This window comes from Candoia aspera, chromosome 4 (assembly GCF_035149785.1).
Source record: "Candoia aspera isolate rCanAsp1 chromosome 4, rCanAsp1.hap2, whole genome shotgun sequence".
In the NCBI taxonomy this organism is placed as follows: domain Eukaryota; kingdom Metazoa; phylum Chordata; class Lepidosauria; order Squamata; family Boidae; genus Candoia; species Candoia aspera.
In genome coordinates, this window is record NC_086156.1 from 80,080,576 (window position 1) to 80,102,716 (window position 22,141).

The 22,141-nt window shown below is 41.9% G+C and overlaps 1 protein-coding gene across 1 annotated transcript in view; it reads left to right on the plus strand.

Annotated features, from left to right (window-relative positions):
* LOC134495357 (inactive phospholipase C-like protein 2) overlaps positions 1 to 21,833 on the plus strand; it is a 48,400-nt gene extending 26,567 nt beyond the window's left edge. The window contains exons 2-6 of the mRNA XM_063300739.1: positions 1,717 to 4,203; positions 7,088 to 7,297; positions 9,200 to 9,275; positions 11,320 to 11,429; positions 20,101 to 21,833. Of these exons, the coding sequence (XP_063156809.1) occupies positions 1,717 to 4,203; positions 7,088 to 7,297; positions 9,200 to 9,275; positions 11,320 to 11,429; positions 20,101 to 20,286 (3,069 nt within the window). The 3' untranslated portion in view covers positions 20,287 to 21,833. The remainder of the gene's footprint in view (positions 1 to 1,716; positions 4,204 to 7,087; positions 7,298 to 9,199; positions 9,276 to 11,319; positions 11,430 to 20,100) is intronic.
* The last annotated feature ends 308 nt before the right edge of the window (positions 21,834 to 22,141 follow it).

Here is a 22,141-nt window from a genome sequence, read left to right on the forward strand (position 1 = left end):
CCATGTGCCCATGATGTGAGCAGCTTTAAGCCTGGTTAGCTTTACTAGTGTTAAACTAGTATTTTCCCTTTAAGCATCCGGCAGTTTAGGATGTGTACAATCTGCCAAACTTTGCAGTGGTACAATCAGTGTAGGAGGTGGGATGAGCCCAGCACTTATCGGTCACTTCTGGCTGGTGCCTATAAGCTTCTGCCCCTTGGCCCTGGTCATTCTCCTCTGGCAGCTCAGTGCAATCTGTTGATTCAGTAGCTGGGTAAGTAAGGTGGGAGAGTAACAAATCTTTCACTGGATTTGAAAGAGCTGGGTCATGGTTTATCTTGCTCTGGCTGTTCTGTTTTACGCTATGGTTTCCCCCAGCTGGTGATGTTCAGAAAGGTGGCTGACAGCTAAGCCAGAGGATTTAACCAACAGGTCTGTTTAACACTCTCTGGAACCTAAAATCAGAATAACCAGCCAGAACTGCAGTTACGGTGGCAAGATAGGGATTGGCAGTGGGACAGCTGATTTTATGTTGATATTTGTTTCTGTTGGGTGAAGAATGGGTAGATAATACTTTAATTGAGATGTGGGGAAAAGCCTGTTAACGTGTCATGCAGACAAAGTCAGTAGCACTTTAGAGAGTAACATTAGCAAAAATGGCAAAATAGCTATTCTGTAATTGTTTGGTTACTCTCTTGTTACTTTGCGGTGTTTGTTGAGGGGCTCAAACTTCAGTCAGGGATAGTTCTGGCACATGGAGTTTGTTTTCAGAGGAAGAGCATAATCCTTTAACATGTAACTTTGAGCACACACTGGGAGAAATTGTTTACTGATTATTAAAATATACTTGTGATTTCTTTTTAAAAAGTTCAAAGCGGCTAAAAGAAGTCATAATAAAATATTATTAAATTAATGCATAAGGCTAACCATATATCAAACAATTCAGTAAAACAGGCTCCACAGTAAAATAGAGGACTTCTTGATCCAAAATCAAGACTGATGTGACACTATCCTCATTATATCCAATACTTAATATGTTTAGGATTTAAGCCTCACTAGAATTTTGAGGCCTGGATCCTTTTTGAGAAATCAACTCTTGGATTTGCCCTCCCGCTCCTCTTCTTCCCTTCTTCCACTCTGCCTGTTATTTTTCACTCCATTCTATCAATCCCAGCCACCCTACCACCAATCCCAAACTGGTCTTCCGGTTGAACCATCAGGAAGGATGAAGGGAAGGAAACAGTAGAATGGTCGGATGTAGATATATATAGCACCAGAAATGGGCTTTATCTGGCCCTGTACCTTGGGAGTGGGCTGTATCTAATGAGGTAAGGTTAAATGTGATCATACTGGGGGAAAGGTCTGCTTCTCCTTTCAGCCCTAACTGGTTCAGTCCATGTTTCCCTGAACCTGAATGAAGCAGCAATTAAAAAAAAAACAATTGCACCAAACGTTCTGTCTTCGTTTGTAGCGTAGATCCATACTGAGGGTTTTTAAAACCATTCACAATCTCCTTGTTCCTTCATCTTCTGTAGTTTGCATGCTGTGTGTTGTTTTCCTTGAGGTATTCCCTTCATTTTGGCTTCGGGCCTTTCTCTGGCTTCCAAGTCACATCACTATAACAGGGAGCCATGGAAGACGATGGAATTTAGACCGAAGCCAAACATTTCTCCCTTTCTGCCTCACCTTTTTCTATTGCACTTCCTGATTTATCTGTTCTCCTTCCTGTTCTTGCAGGATGGGTCCCGCCAGCGCTGTGTGCAGCCACAGAAGAAGAAGACGGTGTCCTTCAGCACCATGCCTAGCAATCGCAAGCTCAACAGCACAGCAGCCTGCATCTCTTTCATGCTGGAGGGCTGTGAGATGAAGAAAGTGCGTTCCAACTCCCGCATGTACAGCCGATTCTTCGTGCTGGACCCGGACCTACGTTTCATGCACTGGGAACCTTCCAAGAAGGACTCTGAGAAAGCCAAGATTGAAATCAAGTCCGTCAGGGAGGTGCGAGTTGGGAAAAAAACGCCTGTGTTGCGTTCCAACGGCCTCTCAGACCAGTTCCCAGATGAATGTGCGTTCTCCATAATCTATGGAGAGAACTATGAATCTCTTGACCTGGTGGCAAGCTCTGCCGATGTGGTGAATGCATGGGTGATGGGGCTGCGGTATTTGGCTTCATATGGGAAACACACTCCGGATGAGGCTCCTGAGACTGGTTACCCAAATCCCCGCACCTCTTGGATCTCCTCTGTCTTTGACATTGCAGACCTAGAAAAAGAGGATCAGATCCCAGTTTCTCGTGCTGTGCAACTCATTCGTGCCCTCAACCCTGGCATGAAGGCTTCAACAATTGAGTTGAAGTTCAAAGAGCTCCAGAAAGCAGCCAGTGAACGGCCTGGAGAGGAGGTGAACTGTCAAGTCTTCATAAAGGCATACTGTGAGCTGTGTACCAGGCCTGAGGTATTTTTCCTCTTGGTTCAGTTTTCCAGCAATAAAGAATACATGGGCCTGAGAGATCTGATGAGTTTCTTAGAGGCAGAGCAGGGTATGGAAGAAGTAACAGAAGAGATGTGCATGGAGATCATTGGCAAATATGAGCCATCCAAGGAGGGCCAGGAAAAGGACTACTTGGCCATTGATGGCTTCACTCGCTACCTCCTTTCAGCGGATTGTGACATATTTGACCCACAGCACCGGAAGGTGTGCCAGGACATGACCCAGCCACTTTCCCATTACTTCATTAGCTCTGCACATGGAGCGTGCTTAGCTGAGGACAGTTGCTTCTGGGGAGGCTCCACCTCAGACATTGGGGGTTATGTGGCAGCCCTTAAGGCTGGTTGCCGTAGCCTGGAACTAGTGGTTTGCGATGGCTCATCTGGTGAGCCTGTGGTTGGTGCAGGGAGCCGGTTGGCCTTCTCCAGGGTGGTGGCTGCTGTTGCTGAACATGCCTTTGAGTCCTCCAAGTTTCCACTTATCCTGTGCCTCTCGGTACGCTGCTGTGTTGCCCAGCAGAGGCTCATGGCTGAACATCTGAGGAAAACTTTTGGGGACAAGCTGTACCTGACACCTCCAAACCCAAATGAAGCCTATCTGCCCTCTCCAGAAAGACTCAAAGGATACATCCTCATAAAAAGCCGGAAGCTTCTTCCAAACTGTCAGTCACGTGAGGGAGATGTATCTGATGATGAGGAGGCCTCAGAGCTAGGCCTCCCCCTCTCTGAAGGGGACAGGGAGCATCCCCGCTCCCAGCGCATCTTGTGCCGTGAACTTTCAGACCTCGTGAGCCTGTGCCAGACTGTGTCTTTCCAGAGCTTTGAGACCTCTCGGCGGAGCCAGTGCTATTGGGAGGTGTGCTCCTTCAGTGAGGTGGAGGCTGGGCGCTATGCCAATGAGGAGCCAGAAGACTTTGTGGCCTACAACAAGCGCTTCCTGTCACGTGTTTACCCCAGCCCCATGCGCATTGATGCTAGCAACATGAACCCTCAGGACTTCTGGAAATGTGGCTGCCAGATGGTGGCCATGAACTACCAGACACCTGGTCTCATGATAGATCTGAATGCCGGCTGGTTCCGCCAGAACGGGGGTTGTGGCTATGTGCTCCGCCCAGCCATTATGCGTGAGGAGGTCTCTTATTTCAGTGCAAACACCAGGGACACCTTACCTGGCATTTCAGCCCAACTATTGCATCTCAAAGTCATTAGTGGTCAGAATCTGCCCAAACCCAAAGGATCTGGAGCCAAGGGGGATGTGGTGGAGCCCTACGTCTGTGTTGAGATGCATGGCATTCCTGCTGATTGTGCAGAAAAGCGCACCAAGACAGTGTTGCAGAGTGGGGATAACCCTGTTTTTGAGGAGACCCTGGAGTTTCAGGTGAATCTCCCTGAGCTAGCGATTCTCCGGTTCATGGTGCTTGATGATGATTATATTGGGGATGAGTTCATTGCTCAATATACCATCCCCTTTGAGTGTCTCCAGACAGGCTATCGTCATGTGCCCCTCCAGTCTGTGGCTGGTGAGCCACTCCCCAATGCTACTTTGTTCGTGCATGTGGCCATCACCAACCGGCGGGGAGGAGGCAAAGCACACCGGCGGGGGCTCTCAGGGCGCAAGGGACGGCACATGCGGGAATACACATCCACCAAGGCCACAGGTATCAAGGCCATTGACGAAGTGTTTCGCACAGCCACTCAGCCACTGAGAGAGGCGACAGACCTGCGGGAGAACATGCAGGTATCCAGGTAGTGGGATACAATAACTTGGGCTCCTGAGTTTGGTTTGCAAAGTTTTGGAAAAGAGGAAAACGTGTCCCCTGAATTTTGAACTTTTCTGGGCATATGTCTATTCATCTATTTCTGTACCACATTTGTATGCTAAAACATCTCAAAATGGTAAAGATGAGACACATGAAAAGGAAAAAGAATTTTAAAAAATGAATTTAAAGGTACAAAAATAAATCACTGTAGGAAAGTGCTTTAAAGGCAGGACTACTGCCCACCCCTTTCTCTTGGTCTGTACAAAGATGATGGAGACAGACATTTTGTGAGGTCACTGGGAATTTTTTGGAATATAGATTTGATCCTTTTTTGCAAAAAGTACTCTTACTGCTTTAATGTAAAAGAGAAAAAAAATAATAAAAATACCAAAAAAAAAAACCCCTGCAAGAACATTGTATTATGTATAAAAAGCCATTTAGCCCAATTTTTAAAAACAATATTAAACCTTAATCACATGGAATAATATTGATAAGTCTTTCCTGTACATAAAAACGAACAAATATTGAGGATTGTAATCTAAGGTCACACTGTCTTTTAAAACGCTGTAGATATTGATTGATTGACTGACTGATTGATTGATTGATTGCTGTGCCCTATGCTCAGTAAATCCATAACTCTTCAATAATGATAAATTCTAATTTTTTGAATGTAATTGAAACCTGTATTCACATTTTTAAACACATTGTTTTTTGTAATACAATATCAACAAACTTCTTGATATTAAACCAAAAGGGGCAATAAGGTGACAAGCCCTTATCATAAGAGTAAATATTCTCTCATCTGTTTTATTCTTCCAGCATAGTAAAGTTGACAGCCATCCACCTTCTTTAAACATCCTCTGGAGTGTCTGGCAAATGTGAAAGAATATCTTTTGTTGAATTAGTCTTATCTTAAGATCGTAAGGAACTTACTTAATATTCTTGAAAACCCTTAGGCATTGATTTGTTAATATGGGATATTCTAATTTATTCCACAGTTCTTGCAAGTAACTAATATCCACCTCAGTAATACTCTTTAACTGTTTATTTAAAAAATGCTGCAAATTTAGAATCATGCAAAGCACATTCTCCCACGGACAATATTTTGGGAGTTTTAGACACTGCTAATTGACTTGGACTGAATTATGAAATTGGGAAATGTTTTAAATTGAATAAACAGCCATTATGCATTTGTAAACAATCCAATTTTCTCTTGCAATAATGCATATAGTTTAAAAATTGTCAGTAAGCTGAGCTAGAGTATTAATATCCATAAATACTCATAACTCTGGGAAACAACAAAAGGTTTATATTCATTTATGTTCCAAAGAGAAATTGAAGTCAAAATATATGCTCAGTGATAAAGTTGAAGGTCAGTGAAGTTAACAGCCCCATCATCACATGATAGCCATAAATTATTTAAACAAAATCTCGGTGTTTGTCCTTCTCATAGAAAAATTCTTAATATCTTATCAATCAGCTTAAAATAACTTGCAGCTATTAGCAGATGAATACCTCTAAGTAAATACATAAATCTTGAGTAATAGTCATTTTTCTTTTTCCATAACTGGATTTTTAACTATTTGTTGATTTTTATCTGAGATTAAAATATTGATGTATTTCCGTCCACAAAGAACATTTTTTGGAATAGTTATTCCCAGATATTTAAAAGAATTTAAGCAACAAATGAAATCCCCTTTTTTACAGATTTCCATAGAAATTTTAAAGCCTATAAAGAAGTATATGAGACTTTTTCCAGTAAATTAAATAGCCTGATAAATAACCAAACTATTGCAAAATATCAATATGATACAAAATACATAATTATCAATGACATTAGTGGTAAGTACTTTGTGGTATAGAAATATGTTAAATAAATAATACACACACACACACATATAGGGGAAAGTTCACACAAAAATGTGTGTATCAGATCTAAATTTAGCTGTATTTGAAATCAGTGAGCCTGCTCTATGATTAAATCTGAAACTGAGCTACTCTCCCTTTCTCTAATTCTACTTGAATGCTAAGTAGTTTCCCTATTGCCCCTGCTGATATCCTTGACTCTACAGGTAGTCCTGGGTTAACGATGGCAATTGGGACCGAAATTGCTGTTGCTAAGTGACAAGGTTGTAAAGTGCAATGTCATGTGACTGCATCACTTAGTGATGGCAAATTTGACACTCCCAGTTGTTGTTGTTACGTGAATCACTGTGGGTCATTAAGCGAGGATATCACACAGTCACCATTTGCGACCTCCTGCTGGCTTCCCCATTGGCTTTGCTTGTTGGAAGCCAGCAAAGAAGGTTGCAAATGGCATCCAAGTGACTGTGGGATACTGTGACGGCCAGAACTCCGAGGACCAGTCGTAAGTACCACTCATTCAGTGCCATTGCAAGTTCCAACAGTCACTGCACAAGTGGTTGTTAACCGAGGACTACCTGTATTTTCATTTTACAGTCTGGGACAAATAAAAAGGCCTCGTTAAAGCCAAATAATTCCAGCTCTGTTGGTCTATCTGTGCTCTTAGTTCATTGGACCCCACTGTATGTGTAGGTTTAAAATAACAGATTATTAAATGTCCGCACCCCACCCCTCACTCCCTTCAAAATAGGTTTGACTGTGCTGAAACAGAACTTCCATCTTCAAAATTGCTCAGAATGACCCTGAAGTTCAGTATAGAGTCAGACAATTTCCCCCTCAAAAGAGGGGGGAAGGGCCAAGACCCTCACATTTCTGAATCCTTGGGGATGGAGTCATTGCAAGCTTGTGGTAGAAAAGAATAAACAGAAATGAATAGGGCGGGTGATGATCTTCTGAGTTGGTATTTCTCCTCATCCTCATCCTCATTTCTTTTCCTAGAATGCGTTGGTCTCCTTCAAAGAATTGTGTGGCCTAACACCAGCAGCCAACATCAAGCAATGCATCTTGAAGTTGGCGACGTGGCTTCAGCCCAGCGAGAAGGACAACCGCCCAGCAGTCACCCTCAACCTGGGTGAGGAGTATCCTTCCATGGAGACCCAGGGGCCTGTTCCTGAACTCTTGAGAAAAGTGCTTGCTGCCTATGACACTGTGAGTACAACTGGTGATTGTGCAGATGTCCCCCTGGCCATTGCAGTAAGTGTGGGCTGCTGCTTCATGATGAGTTGGTTTCTATTCTGACAACCTGGCCTGAGCCCTAGTACAGAGCAAATTCGCCTTTGAATTTTGTAAGCCATTCTGTAGTGGATGCATGCAAGCATGGATCACTGGTCTTTAGAACATTATCTAGCATCAAAACTAGAATGGAGGGGGAGATTTGCCCCTTCTGAGCTGCTCCAGCCATTTATCAGCCATTCATTGGGAGGTAAAAATGTCCATACCTCTCCAAATCAAGCCCAGAAGACAGTCTTTTCCTGGATTAGAAAAAACAGCACATTCTTTGTCTCTTTCTATTCTTGAGTCAGGCAGTTCCAGTGCCACCATTTGTTACCCAGCATGCCTTTGAAGAACTGAGTTGGCAGTTGGGGGCAGCATCCTTTTTGGAACTATAGCCAGAGTGGGGGGTTGATGGGAAAATATTTTCCTTTGGAAAATAATGTATGAAAGCATCTGATGAATGCCAAGGGGAAGGAGGCAGGCAAATATTGAGAGAGAACAACTAGGTTTGGAAGAGGAAGAGGGCTAGACCACCTGTGGAACTCCCTGGGTGATCTTGGCCCAGTCTTTTTTTCCTATCCTCATCTTCCTCATAGGGATGTTGTAAGTATAAAAAAGTGGGGGGGCAGTAGAATGGGGAACTGTGTATGATAGCTTGAGAAAGGGTGATAAGTTATGAATAGGACACTAAATTATGCAAGCAAAATAGGTATAATTTAAAGTGCGTGTGAGAGTATGCACTCTTACACATATGCAAGCTTCAGAAACGATGCCTGTATCATCATCATCATCATCATCATCATCTTCCATGTTTATTTTCTGCAACTCAAGGCAACATACATAATGCCCTCACCTTCTGTTTTCCCCACAATAACTCTGGTTGGGCTGAGAGAGAGTGACTGGCCCAAAGCCACCCAGCCAGCTTTCATGTGTAAGGGAGGGCTAGAACTCACAATCTGGTTTCTAGTCCAGGACCTGAATCTTTAAAGCCACAGTTCCCACCCTTGGATTCTCTGACATTAGATTTGTTCACAGATTGTGGTAACCCATAATAATATTTGTTTGAACCCAGAAATTCATAGTTTATGCCTTAATGTTGTGAGAGAACCAAGTCACTGTGGTGTGTTTAACAAAATGTGGTTTAATGTGCTATTTGAGCCCAGCTGTTCTTGGACTACATTTTCCATCACTCCCAGCAGCGTAGACTGGGGAGGTTGGTAGTTATTCTCCAGCACATTTGGAGGACCATAGCTGGGGAGTTTTGTCCAGTGTTTGAAGTACTTTCTGAAAAATTGTCTAGGGAGAAGAATGCTTGTGTTTCCATTGACATCTGACATGTAGAGGCAAGCCCAAGTCTGGGCTTACTAACATTGCCCATGAGGGAAGGGTTCATGTAACAGAACATTTCTCCAAACTACCAAAATACAAAATATAAGCAACAAAAACCCTCAATCCCAAAACAACAGTACATAGGCAGTTAACATGTCAAGGAAACTAACTTGTGTGAACGGAGATAGTTCACAAAAGGAGTTAGTTGTGTGAATGGAGTGTGCTTATGGAGGAGCCATTTAAGTCCCAAACAGTGAGTGGCACAGCTGAGGCCCACATTTCTCTCCTCTGGGGGAACCAGGACTGCAAAGCCCACGGAACGGCTAGAAGGCTCAGAGGGATAGCGAAGCAGTAGAAAGAGTTATGCTGCCTATCCTGTTATAAATGCTGAAATACAAGGGGAAGGCTGATCCAAAGGCCTCTTGGTGGTTGGGACACTTTACTGGCTGCTCTAGACCCACCCAACTATCACACTTCCTCTCTGTTTCTCCCCTATCTAATCTCCAGATGATCCAAACAAGCCGAACGTTAATTGAGTCAGCGGATGCTGTTCATGCCAAAATTATTCAGGTACAACAAGCAGGTAGGTGATGGCATACTATTCAAGTAGATCGACCTCCTTAGTTCCATGTTTTCCCGCATTCTGAGGGCCTCTAGCTTATCACATCTGTTCCCACACTTCTGTAGACGGTGGTCTTCCATTACCTTCTGCAAATATGTGCATAGAATTGCATTACCTTTGCCTGATTCCTCAGCCATTATGGTTCAGTTACCTGTTGGATTATGACCAGTTTCACACGTGTTGATATTATGGCTTGTATTTCTCTTTGCTGCATCATTGCAAAGGGAGTGTGTGAACTGGTTGTCTTTGAATGAAAGGTGATTTGAAAATTCCATGTCATTGCTTGGAGTTTATAATCAGTACTTTTAGTTTAATCTGGCTGTCTATTTTTTAAACTTTTCATCCCTCTCTAATTTCAGTGTAAGTTTTTTGAGCTATATTATTATATAGTTCATGAGTTTTTTTTCTGTGTGAATTTATTGTTGCTAGCATAAAGGTCTACAGTAAGCCCCAATAACATGAAAGTGAGGGAATGTGCATCATGGCATCACAACACAAGATCCATTTTTGTTGCACTTGTGTCATGGTATCACGCATAAGGATATAAGCAGTGGAGTTTGTTTTGTGGTGTCATAATACTTATTTCATCACTCTGAGAATAAATGTAACAGTAATAATAAGAACTATCCTGGAGAAGGTCTATATATGTGGTTGCTTAAAATTCAGCGCCCACTTGGTGGCAAATAATAATAAGGAAGTATTTTTACCTTAAAGATGGCATCTGAAATGTGTAACAGGTTGTCCTCATTTAGCAACCACAGTTGGGACTGGAAACTTGGTCATTAAGCAAAGCAGTTGCTAAATGAAACCATGGCTGTGCTTATGATTTTACTTCAGCTTTCCTTTGTTTTACAGACCTGTGAAGGTCGTAAGTGTGAGGATTGGTCATAAAGTTACTTTTTAATCTCTATCGTAACTGCAAATGGTCGCTAAACAAGGCAGTTGCTAAACTAGGGCTTCCTGTATTAAATGACTGAATAGATAAATTGTCACTGGATTTTACAAAACATTTCAAGTATTTGGCCTGCATGTTTGATGGCACTCCTTGGAATTAATGCATTCTTCCTCTCTCTTGAAATAACTTCTGCCCAGTTCACACATGGATTGTCATCACTGAATGACTGCAGCTCCAAATGTATTGTTAAGGACATTTACCTTGTCCCAAGGAACATTATTTTCAATACAGTCAGTTCACGGTGGATTAACCACAGGTTGTGGAGTGTTGGGAAACTACATATACTGTATATGTGACCTAAGCCACTATACAAAATAATTTTTGTGGTTTCTAGACAATATCAGTTTAAGTTTGAGAAATCACATTTACAGTATATATGACTAGTCTGTTCATCTTTTCTTTTTCAAGAACATGTTTAGAAAGAGTTGCTTCTTTTGCATAATTCTGTTCCTAGTTTGTGTTTCTGGAAATGCAGAAGTTGGTGTTAACTTAGTTCAAAAATCGCAGGGTCTACAGCAGTCCAGAGCCAATCACAGGTGGAATTATGAATGTGACACTTACATTTGTTCATCCTACAAAAGTGGGTTGGGATAGGGGGTGCTCAGGGGAGAGAGATTTAGATTTCTATTTAGACATTTTTTAAATAACTAGTCCAACCTACCCTTGATTAATTTGTGTATAGGGAAAGGGCAGGACAGGGTGAGGAAAAAAAATCAGTAAAATTTAAAATAGGGGAAGAGTACCCACTATGTTTGATGAAAAGACACATTTTGCTTTATTCCAGTCACTTTTGGGGGAAAAAATGTGCTTTTTGAAAAACTTACAAAAAGATGCAGAGTCTACATACCAGGTCCATAATGAGGTGAGAATGCATAGCTGGGGCAGTGCTGACTCTCATTCTATAGTTTGCATTCTGGGAACAAGAAGATCTCCAGCCTCAGTCAGAGAAATATCATTTGATTGGGAAATGGCAGCAGCCTGTGACACTGTCTGCTTTGTTTCTCCTTCATCCCTTGTGCTCCTCCTGCCCTCTCCCCACAATTTCTCTAGGGATGGGCTTTCATAAAGAGTTGCACCGCTTGGAGGCAAAGGAAGGTCTGAAAGGGCGGAAGTTGCAAAAAGCTCTGGAAAGTTTTGCCTGGAACATCACTGTTCTCAAGGTAATTTGAAGCAGCGTTTATGGTAATTCCACCATTGAGACTTTGGTCATGAGAAGTAAAGTAGAGGAAAAAATATTTCCAAGCATGCACAAAATGTCTGAAGTGAGGCACACTCAGCAGTATGTTGGCAAAATGGGGCTCATTCCTAATTAAAAAGAAATCAGAACTAATATAATCTACAGGGTAAAAAAATTGAGTAACTTAAATATAGCAAGTATATGCTTGAATATGGCCTCCTTTGCAATCCATCCCCATTCTGACCTATGATATTTTGCAGAAGTTGATGCGTGGAACTCTGCCATTCACAGTAAGTCTCCACTCTTCATGGTATGCGTCACAGCTGCTGGAAGAGCCACATACATTTTATAAATCGATGACAACATGGTAAATGGTTCTGTACCAGTTGTGGGCATGAGCCTGCTCTACTCTCAAGGTAGATGAAGCATTTGTCTGGGATGACATAGCTCCAGAAGACTTTTCCCAAAATCTAGAAAAGATTTAAGAACACATTATTGTTCTCTTCCTAGAGGCTCCCCACAAATCTTGCTCAGCAGGCCCATCCTATTCAACATCTACTGGGTGAGGTCATTCAGCAGCACAGGATGCAGATGCAGTTCTACATCACTGCCCCAGGCTAGACAAGTGATGCCATTCAGGGGCTTACCCAGTGCCGGGAGGCTATGAGGGTCTGAATTGGGAGGAATCAGGTAGGACTCAACCCCAGCAAGATGGAGTATCTCTGGCCTTTTGGGTCCCCTGGATCTGGAGTGTTGCTGTCTTTAACTCTGGACAAGATAGCACTCTCTCGAATAGAGCTGGTGCACAATTTGGGAGTTCTCATGGACTCACAGCTCCTGCTCAAGGAGCAGGTGGCAGCCATAGCCTAGGGGGCTGTTGGTATTTGGTTGTTTTGCAGGTAGCAAGCCACTAAGTTACTATGGTAACAAATCACTCTGACAGAGTCAGAAGGTCAAACTTAAGTATCCTCAGGTTGGGGTGTGAAAAGATGACCATATAAGATAAAGCTGCTGATTTGCCTGGGGGGAAGCTTGCCACCAGAAAGGTTTCTGTTTAGCCCAGCAGCAGCAGCAGCAGCTCATTCTCCCAGCTCTGCACATGTGTGTGCATGAGCTTGTAAAGCTTTTGTGCCTATCCAGGATTTCTGGATATGAGAACTTGTTTATGTTTTATGTTTTCTGTAAATACATTTATTTTTATAGAAATTGCCTCGTGTGTGTTTTTTTCTGATCTCTTGGGCCAAACGCTTTCCAGTGCTCTGCCACAGGTTATGGGCCCAGGAAGCCACCAGAGAGAGCAGAGAGATCAGTTCCACACCTCATGCACATTTTAAAGGCAGGTAACAAAGACCTGTGAAGATTTTCCTTGGAGCTGCCTGGAGGTTTTCCAGCTGCTGCCGGTCTACAGGATGAAGAAGCCAGCTGAGGTGACTTGCAAGAGAAGGAAGAAGCCATGGCTGCCTCCCAGCCCTCAGCGATGCCTCTCGAGCATCTATCAGAGACCAACTACTTGAATTGGGCCCTGAAGATGGAGATGTATCTTCGCAGAGAGAATCTTTGGATGCCAATTGATGAGGAAACCCCCCAAATCCCAGTGCTGAATGGCTTAGACAGGATGAGCAGGCTAGAGCCACCATTATCCTGGGAGCTGAGGACAATCAGCTGGTGCACGTGTAAGGCATGCAGTCTGCAAAGCAACTTTGGGACGCTTTAAGAGACTTGTATGTAAAGGCAACAGCAGGTAGTAAAGTTACCCTGACAAAAAAGCTGTACAAAGCCTCCCTTGCAGAGGGAGATAGCCTTCCTGAGCACCTGCATCATATTCAGCAGCTGTTTGTTGAGTTGCAGGAGAGAGGAATGGAATTTACACTTCTCACAAAATCCTATATCCTGTTGTCCTCATTGAATGAAACGTGGGACATGCTGATTTGTAACCTAGAGGCTATGCCTGAAGTGGACTTCGCCCCATCATATGTAACACAGCGCTTACTCACTGAATGGGAGAAGAGAGAGGAAAGATCCCCCCCCCCATCTCTTCTGGAAAGCTACAGCACCAGAAAGCAAGCAAAAGGAAGGGAAACAAAGCTGAAGCAACAGCACTAGCCAGCCAGCGATGCTTCAGTTGTGGTTCAGCTGGACATTTGCAAAAAGACTGTGCCTTGAGACCCAAGAATAGGAAGACAGAGAAGAAGAACACAAGGGCATCACAGAAGAAGGCTCTTCAGACAACTCAAATTGCACAGGTTTCTGAGAGGGGTAATTCTGATGTATGGGTGTTAGATTCTGGGGCCAATTTTCATTTATGTAATTGTAAAAGCTATTTTATGTCACTGTCTAAAACTGACAGACAAAGTGTATCTTTGGCTGATGGGTCTGTGACCAAAATTATGGGACAAGGTGACATGTATTTATCCTGCTTGGGAGAAACTGTAAAGGTGTGTTGTATGTTCCAAATCTACAGTCAAACCTTTTATCTGTGGCACAATTAGCTGCAACAGGGTATGTCATAACATTTAAGAAAAATGGTTGTGAGATACGTAAAAATGGGAAATTGTGTGCTACTGGTATTTTAAAAGACTCCTTGTACATTGTGCAAAATGCAAGGAAGCCAAGCTGCAAGGCTGCAGTTGGCAACACTCCATATCATGACCAATGTGTACACCTGATGCACAGGAGATTTGGTCATGCTAATTTCAAGTATATAGCACAAATGCCACAGCTGTGTGCTGACCTAAAGATAAAACCCTGTGATAAATACTTAGACTGTGTAGTTTGCAAAGAATGCAAAACACTAAAAGCTCCTGTGAGTAAGCACAGTGACAGAGTTACAACTAGACCTTTGGAAATTGTACACTCTGACAGTATTGGTCCTTTTGCTCCAAGTCTTGGACATGCAAGGTATGCAATGACCATCATTGATGATTTCTCAAGATACACATTTATCTACATCTTAAAACATAAAGATGAGGCATTTGAGAAATTTAAAAGTTTTGTGACATGGGCAAATGGAGAATTTCCAGAGCCTGTATCTGCACTCCAATGTGATAAAGGAGGAAAGTACCTTTCTCACAAATTCAAAAGGTTCTTAGCAGACAAGGGGTAGAACAAATTCTTTCTAAACCTTACACCCCTCAGCAAAATGGTGTTGCTGAAAGGGCAGAACCTTGCAAAATGGAATGTTATGCATGCTTAAAGATTCCAGATTATCATTTACATTTTGGGCAGAAGTGATGTCCACTGCCTGTTATGTACAAAAGAGACTGTATAACTCTGTGATTCAGGACACTCCATTTGTTTTATGGTGTGGAACCAAAGGTAAACCATCTTAGAGTGTTTGGCAGTACTGCATGGGTTCATATTCCAAAACAGCAGAGAAGGAAAGGAGGCCCCACAACAAAGAAAGCCATATTTGTTGGCTATGAACAAAGCCAGAGAAGCTACAGGTTCATAGTGGGAGAGAAATTAATAATTAGCAAAAGTGTTTCTTTTGCTGAGCAAAACTGGGGGAGATTAAATTCTAGCTCTCCAGTTGATCTAACAACAACAGAACAGCAAGGACTTGCTGATAGTGATCTTTTGCCTATTGAGGACATTAAACCAGAAAAGCAAACTGAAGATCTGTCTGATGAGACAGATACTTCTCAGGAAAGTGATAGGAGTCAAAACTTAAGCCCTGTATTACCTTGCAGATCTCAGAGGAGTAATAAAGGCATTCCTCCATCACGTTTCCAGGCTGAAACAGAAAAGGCTTTTCACATATTCACAGAACCTGAGTCCTTAGAACAAGTGAATGCTTTACCACCTGAGATTGCACAAAATTGACATTCTGCCATGCAACAGGAATTAGCATCCTTGAAAGAAAATAAAACATGGAAACTGGTAAATTTACCTCCTAATGAATGCTGTCTAGGTTGTAGGTGGGTTTTCAAACTGAAAAGAGATGCTGATGGGAAAATCCAAAAATATAAAGCAAGGTCGGTTGCAACAGGGTTCACTCAAAGGAAAGATTTAGACTTTGACAAGACTTTTGCATCAGTTACTAAAGGTGAATCAATTAGATTACCGTTAAAAATTGCTGCACTCAAAGGAATGTCAGTTCATCACTATGACATTCAAACTGCATTTCTCTATGGTGATTTAGACCACAAATTATATATGCAGCAACCCCAAAATCAATTTATGGATTAAAACAGGCTGCTAGATCCTGGAACCAAAAATTAGATGAAAAACTGCAGAATTTTGGTTTTGTAAAAGGAAAAGCAGATCAGTGTGTCTATGTGAAGAAAGACAAACAAGGCTGTATGTATCTGTGCATTTATGTTGATGATCTTCTGCTGTTCACATCAACAGAAAAACAAAGGCTTGAATTTGAAGCCTGCATGAAAAGCCATTTCACATTAAAAAGCCTTGGAACAGTAACAAATTATCTAGGCTTGGAAATACACAGAGAGAAAGATTGTAGTTTTCTGTTAAGCCAATGCAGTAAAATTTAGAAGCTCCTAGAGGAGTTTAACATGCAAGACTGTAAGCCAGTCTCTACCCCCACGATATCAGACTTTCAGAAAGAAATAGGAGAAATTCAACTAACTGAGGCAGAGAAATATAGATCTGCAATTGGAAGCTTACTGTACATTGCAAATCACTCTCGCCCAGATACCTCAAATTCTGTGGCCGTTTTAAGTAGACAGGTAGAAAAGCCTACATCTACTGGAAAAGCAGCATTGAAGAGGTTAATGAGGTATTTGCAAGGAACAAAGAATTATTGCGTGAAGCTAAATGCCTGTGGAATAGAGAAATTGCAGGCTTTTGCCAGTTCTGACTGGGGAGCAGATGTCAGTGACAGGAAATCCACTTCTGGGATTTTAATTCAATTTGCTGGGTCAAGCTTAGGCTGGCATTCTAGAAAGCAAACACTTGTTGCTCTGTCCACAGCAAAAGCAGAGTGTTATTCCCTAGCACAAACCTGTAATGAAGTTGTATGGTTTAAACAGTTGTTAAAAGACATAGGCATGGAAGTGAACCAGCCTATATGTTTATGAGGATAATCCAGCTTGCATTGCAATGGCAAAATCTGAAGCTTGCAAGAATAAAACAAAACATATAGCTATTAGATATCAATATATCAAAGACATGATAGCCAAAGGGGAAATAATGTTAAAATATTGTGAATCAAAAGATATGATGGCTGACATCTTAACCAAGCCTCTTGCTGCATCAAAACACACAGAATTGACCAATTGAGAAAATTGGTTTGTGTCTTACTCCATAGCATAACAAAGGGGAGTGTTGGTATTTGGTTGTTTTGCAAGTAGCAAGCCACTAAGTTACTATGGTAACAAATCATTCTGACAGAGTCAGAAGGTCAAACTTAGGTATCCTCAGGTTGGGGTGTGAAAAGATGACCATATAAGATAAAGCTGCTGATTTGCCTGGGGGGAAAGCTTGCCACCAGAAAGGTTTCTGTTTAGCCCAACAGCAGCAGCAGCTCATTCTCCCAATTCTGCACATCTGCGTGTATGAGCTTGTAAAGTTTTTGTGCCTATCCAGGATTTCTGGATATGAGAACTTGTTTATGTTTTATGTTTTCTGTAAATACATTTATTTTTATAGAAATTGCCTCGTGTGTGTTTTTTTCTGATCTCTTGGGCCAAACGCTTTCCAGCACTCTGCCACAGGGGTCATTTGTACAAATCCATCTTGGGTGCCGGTTGCACCTATTCCCAGACTGGAAGGCTCTGCACATGGTCACCCATGCCGTAGTCACTTTCCATTTAGACTGGTGCAACATGGTCTACATGAGGCTGCCCTTGAACACCCTCCAGAAACTTTAATTGGTCCAGAATGCAGCAGCATTGGTTGTTAGCCAGCTAGGGTTGTTTTATGTAATATGAGCATCCATATATTTTTTTTAAATACATAAAATAAAAAATAATAAGGCTTAACAATAAGACTGGTGACATGAGAAGAAGCAACAGTTAACATTGTTAACATTGAAGAAGCAACCGTTAACAGTTAACATTGTTAACTGTAGATGCAGCATGGATGGGATTAAAAAGGAAGGTGAATTGACTTCCATGCAGGAAAATTCTACTGCCCCACCTAGGGAGAAGTTGCTTGTGGTGGTGGTGGTGGGGGGAGTTCATAGGATTAGGAGGGGGGATTTTCCCTGGAATTACAACAGGCAGGGAAAGACTGATCTCCCCTTTGTCATGCCTTGATTCTGATTGGGCCTCTTGTGGTTATCCTTTAGATAAATGACAACAAACATTTAAATGCATTCAAACATTGCAATCTCTCTGTCATGCGAGCTGCTTTTGCTAGAATCTAAAGCTGTCACTGTCATGTGGCAGGCACATACTGCCATCCAGTGGGCACTGGATACTTACGTACTTGTATGAGAAAGGGAGGAAGAAGGGATTTTGTTCTGTGGGCAACATTTTTGAATGCAAGAAGTAGAGGTCTGTATCATCTTTCCCATTAGAATATTTGCTTTTTTTCCTCAGCAATCAGCTTAGACTTTAAAATTGCTTTTTAAACCCAAAGTGAGGAGCAGACAGTATATTTTCCTTTAGGAGTGTAAGAGGACAATCTAAAGCAAATGTCACACAGTTTATACAAGCATTATAGTGGGATGGAGATGTTCATTTTTGTACAGAATTACAATTACCTACAGTTTCAACCAATGTAAGGGGTTTGTCGTCATTACATGTTTTGAATAGTTTCTCATTTTAATGGCGAAAACCCTACTTTTACAAAAATCAAGTACTGAGTCTTTAATTGATGTTTTGGCAGTACTGGACTGTTGTTGCCAGCTGTTTTTTCCATATCTAGTGCTATCTAAAAACATAGGCCAAGATTTAAACTAATAAAGATACTGTTTTAATTATATTTACACTAGAAGTAAATATAAGGAATTAATTAAACGAAAACAGTGAACAGTTTGTGTGTGTGTGTGTGTGTGTGTGTGTGTCAGAAGCACCAAGGTGCTTCTGTACTGAAAGGATTTGCCAGTGTTGTCACCATTGTCCAGGGGGACACCTAAGGGGGCTCCTTTCATGTCCCTATTATTTTCTCACCAAAGTGGTACCTATTCATCTACTTGCATTTGCATGCTTTCGAACTGCTAGGTTAGCAGGAGCTGGGACAAGTTGACAGGAGCTCACTCCATCAGGCAGCTCGCACTCTTGGGTTTCAGACTGCTGAGCTGCCAACCTTAATGGTCCTCTGACTCAGCATCTTAACCACTGAGCCACCGCAGCCCCCTAATGAACAGTTTAAAATAATTTTTATATTACTAATTGAATAATTTGCTCTATCATAAATGGACAAATATTTTGCCTATAGCAAATGTGAAAATCAGAGTCAACAAAGGAAGGAACAAATGAACATTGAGATAAATAGTTTTCTTCAGCAAGCATTGTACTCACCCACGTTTCGTATTACTGTACTGCACAGAGTTCTCTTTTTATATGAGAGAGGGTAATTGATTGGTTTGGTCTGTCTGTCTGTCTTTCTTTCGAGTTCTCTAACAGCATTCAGTACATGTGATGGAGACCTTTATTTCAGTGTAAAGCTATTATATTGAAAGCAGGTGAGAAGCAGGTTTTCTGTACTGAATCAAAGCCTACCATTTTATCTTCAGGGTTGAATGTTGAAAAATGTGTTCAATAGCTTTTAGAAGTATAATTTGTATGTTGCCTAGAATTATTTTCATGATGGAGATAGCATACAGATATACTGAGAGATAAACAAGTTGTTGGATTAGGGCATCCATGGGGTGGGAATGGGGGGAGGGAAGTGATTAAATATATTGCAACCACAGTTAAAAGTCTTCCCCTTACATGCAGTGGTGCAATGGAGCTTGTGTCATGATTTCACAAGACACGTTTAATCATTTGGGTGTCATTTTTGCTAGCTGTGGACACTTCTGTTTGCCAGCTCCTTTGATGTCCCTTATATAATTCCTATCCTCTATGCACAGAATAGTTTGGCAGTTTAAATTCTATGCAGACTGTTAAATATGCAAGACTAAAGAATAAGTTTAAAATGTGCATTTGTAGGTTAAATCTTTTAATATTAAGCAAATCATTTAAAGCAGGCAAGAGAGGCAAAATGAAAAGCTGAACCAGAATTTAACTTGCTAATATGTGTGTAATGAAATGCAAGCTGCAAAAATGAAATGCTAATACCATACAGATAATATTTTGTCTATCATATACAACTTAGAGAAGAACATTCTTCATATGGCCAGAAACACTCTCTTCATTATGAATGCGCACATTTTAGGGCTGTACCTGAGAGTTAACCCTTGCAGGATTTCCTAGGCTCTTCTTTGAAGAAATATACAGCAGTGTTATCCACTCTGTGCAGATATTGGATGTGTTTGTTGGAGTATCCAGATTGGAAGGGAAGGACTTGAACAAAAACTAATTTTGGGGGCATTTGCATTGAGCAAAGGTACTGTATACTTGAGCAATGTTCCACTTCCGGCCATAGATGTTCCTCCATCCATTTCTTGCTGCTGTTCTTAATTTGAGATTGACAGTAGGACTGGAAACTTAATTAAAAATTGAGTGTTTGAAACCTTTTAACTTTACATGTTCTTTCCTAAGCTCTCTGATCATCTTTCTTCTCATACCTTTCCCCACCCCTAGGGCCAGGCTGATCTGCTCAAACACTCCAAGGCTGAAGCACTAGATACGCTATGGCAGATCCACAATGCAGCACAGTCGTGTGGCATTGGACGGAATGGAGCTGCCTCTCCTGACCTCTTCCGCAGCCGAGCTGTTCTTGACCCCATCCCAGAAGCTGAAGGAGCCTGCGAACCGGGATCTTCCTGACTGGCAACGGCTAAGACTATGGGAAGCAGTGGGATTTGTGGACACAATGGTTGCCATATAGAGACTTAGACAATGTGGCAGGTGCTTGTTTTTAAAGAGACATGGAGGGCAGGGTTGTCTCCAACCCTGAGAAGGCAAATGAGAAAATGCCAATCAATTTGCAAGTATTTATGTGTGTAATAACAAATAGGGCTCCCTTACTGCAAGATAAACAACCACCCCAAAGAGAAAATGTTAGGAGGCAGAAGGTATGGCTTTTCCCTGGAAAACATAGCCTATGTGAAAACTCTCTTGATCAAGCCCCCTAAAATGAACAGAAGCTTTAGTGTGAATTTCAGCAGGGTTCCAGTAGCCGATGGCTAACAAAACCAGATCTCCCAGCACCCTGGGTCGGCAAGCAAGCCTGATCCGGAGACTTTGAAGGGAGCCTGGGATGTAGCAACTGACCTATTCTGGAGTTCCTTGGTTTGGTTTCCTAGCAAGAACTGGGAGGGGATAGACTCTGATGGTACTGCCCAAGTTGAATTCCTATCTGATACTGCTCAGGGGTTCTTGGCTGAAGACCTATTACAAACATGAGCCTTACTGGTTGTGAGTTGTTGTAACTCCTGTAATGTGTGAAAGAAGACTGCTGTTTGGGTCTTCTTGAGATGGCTGTGTTAACAACAACTTTTTCTCTCCCGTTCCTTCCTCCCTGAAGTCTTTCTCATCTGTAGCTATCCTCAGAGCAGTTTAGCAGCAGAGGTATGAGTGGTTCCACATGATGTTGGGTTAATCTCCTGCAATCCATGAACACTGGCCACAATGGCTGAGGATAAGGGAAATGCAGTCCAACCATACCTGAGAGATGCAAGACAGAGAACCACTGGATTAAAAAGGAAGGTGCTCACTTTTTTCTTGTTCCCTTCCTGCAGTGCTGAAATGAAGGGTGTGGGGTGGATGGTGGTGGAGAATTCTTAAGTTTTCCTAGCTGGAATTTGGTTATTCCCTAACTGGAAGGTTTCATAAATTCTGTGATGTCAGATTTAGGGTTGCCATTTCTGTTTCCCCTCAAAAAACAAAGGGGGTGGAGAGTGAGGGAGCCAGACTGAAAAAAATTAAGTTAATCTTCCAAAGATTTATGTTGATCATAAATCAGTATAAAGATACAAAGATAAAATCCAAATTTTAAACATCAAACCACTGTTTCTTCGATTGTGTTCTCATTGCATTCACAACATTTTCTGTGGGAAGCTCAATTCAAAGATGTTGATGTGTAACATTATCTTGAGGAATTATCCACAACTCTTAAAATTTAGATTTTTTTCAAGGTATCCCTCAAAATTTGGAATTGTAGAGATGAAAATCGTGCTATGCTCTGCCCTTGTGCACAGCTGGGCTTTGGTTCTGTATCTTGGTCTCTATTTCACTTTTTTTATTTGGGGCTTGGGAAGGGGAGGCAAGGTTGCAGTACTGTTGCTGGGCCCTGCCTTATTCCTGCCCACCTTAGAAGATTTACTCTGGAATTGATGGGCTGGATTTTGTTGACAATAAAGCCTGAGCTTCTCTTTTGGTTGTTCTGTTTCTTGTACTAATGTGCCCTCCTTGATGTTAGAACCCTGGGTTAAGACAACAGAATCGAACTAGTTTATACCTGTTAAGAATAGCCGCTGCATGGCTGCTAGGCAAGGAATTATGAGAACGGTACTTCTGTGTTATACATCCATGTGTATCAGTTAAGCACCTGCACAAATTGCATACTGGAACCCTCTAGAACAGAAGGCTTTTGGTGGAACCGTTGTCTAGTGCACACGTGCAAGACAAATCCTACCTTTCCCCTCAGTTCTCTTTCAGCCTCTGAGTGAGCAGCAGCATT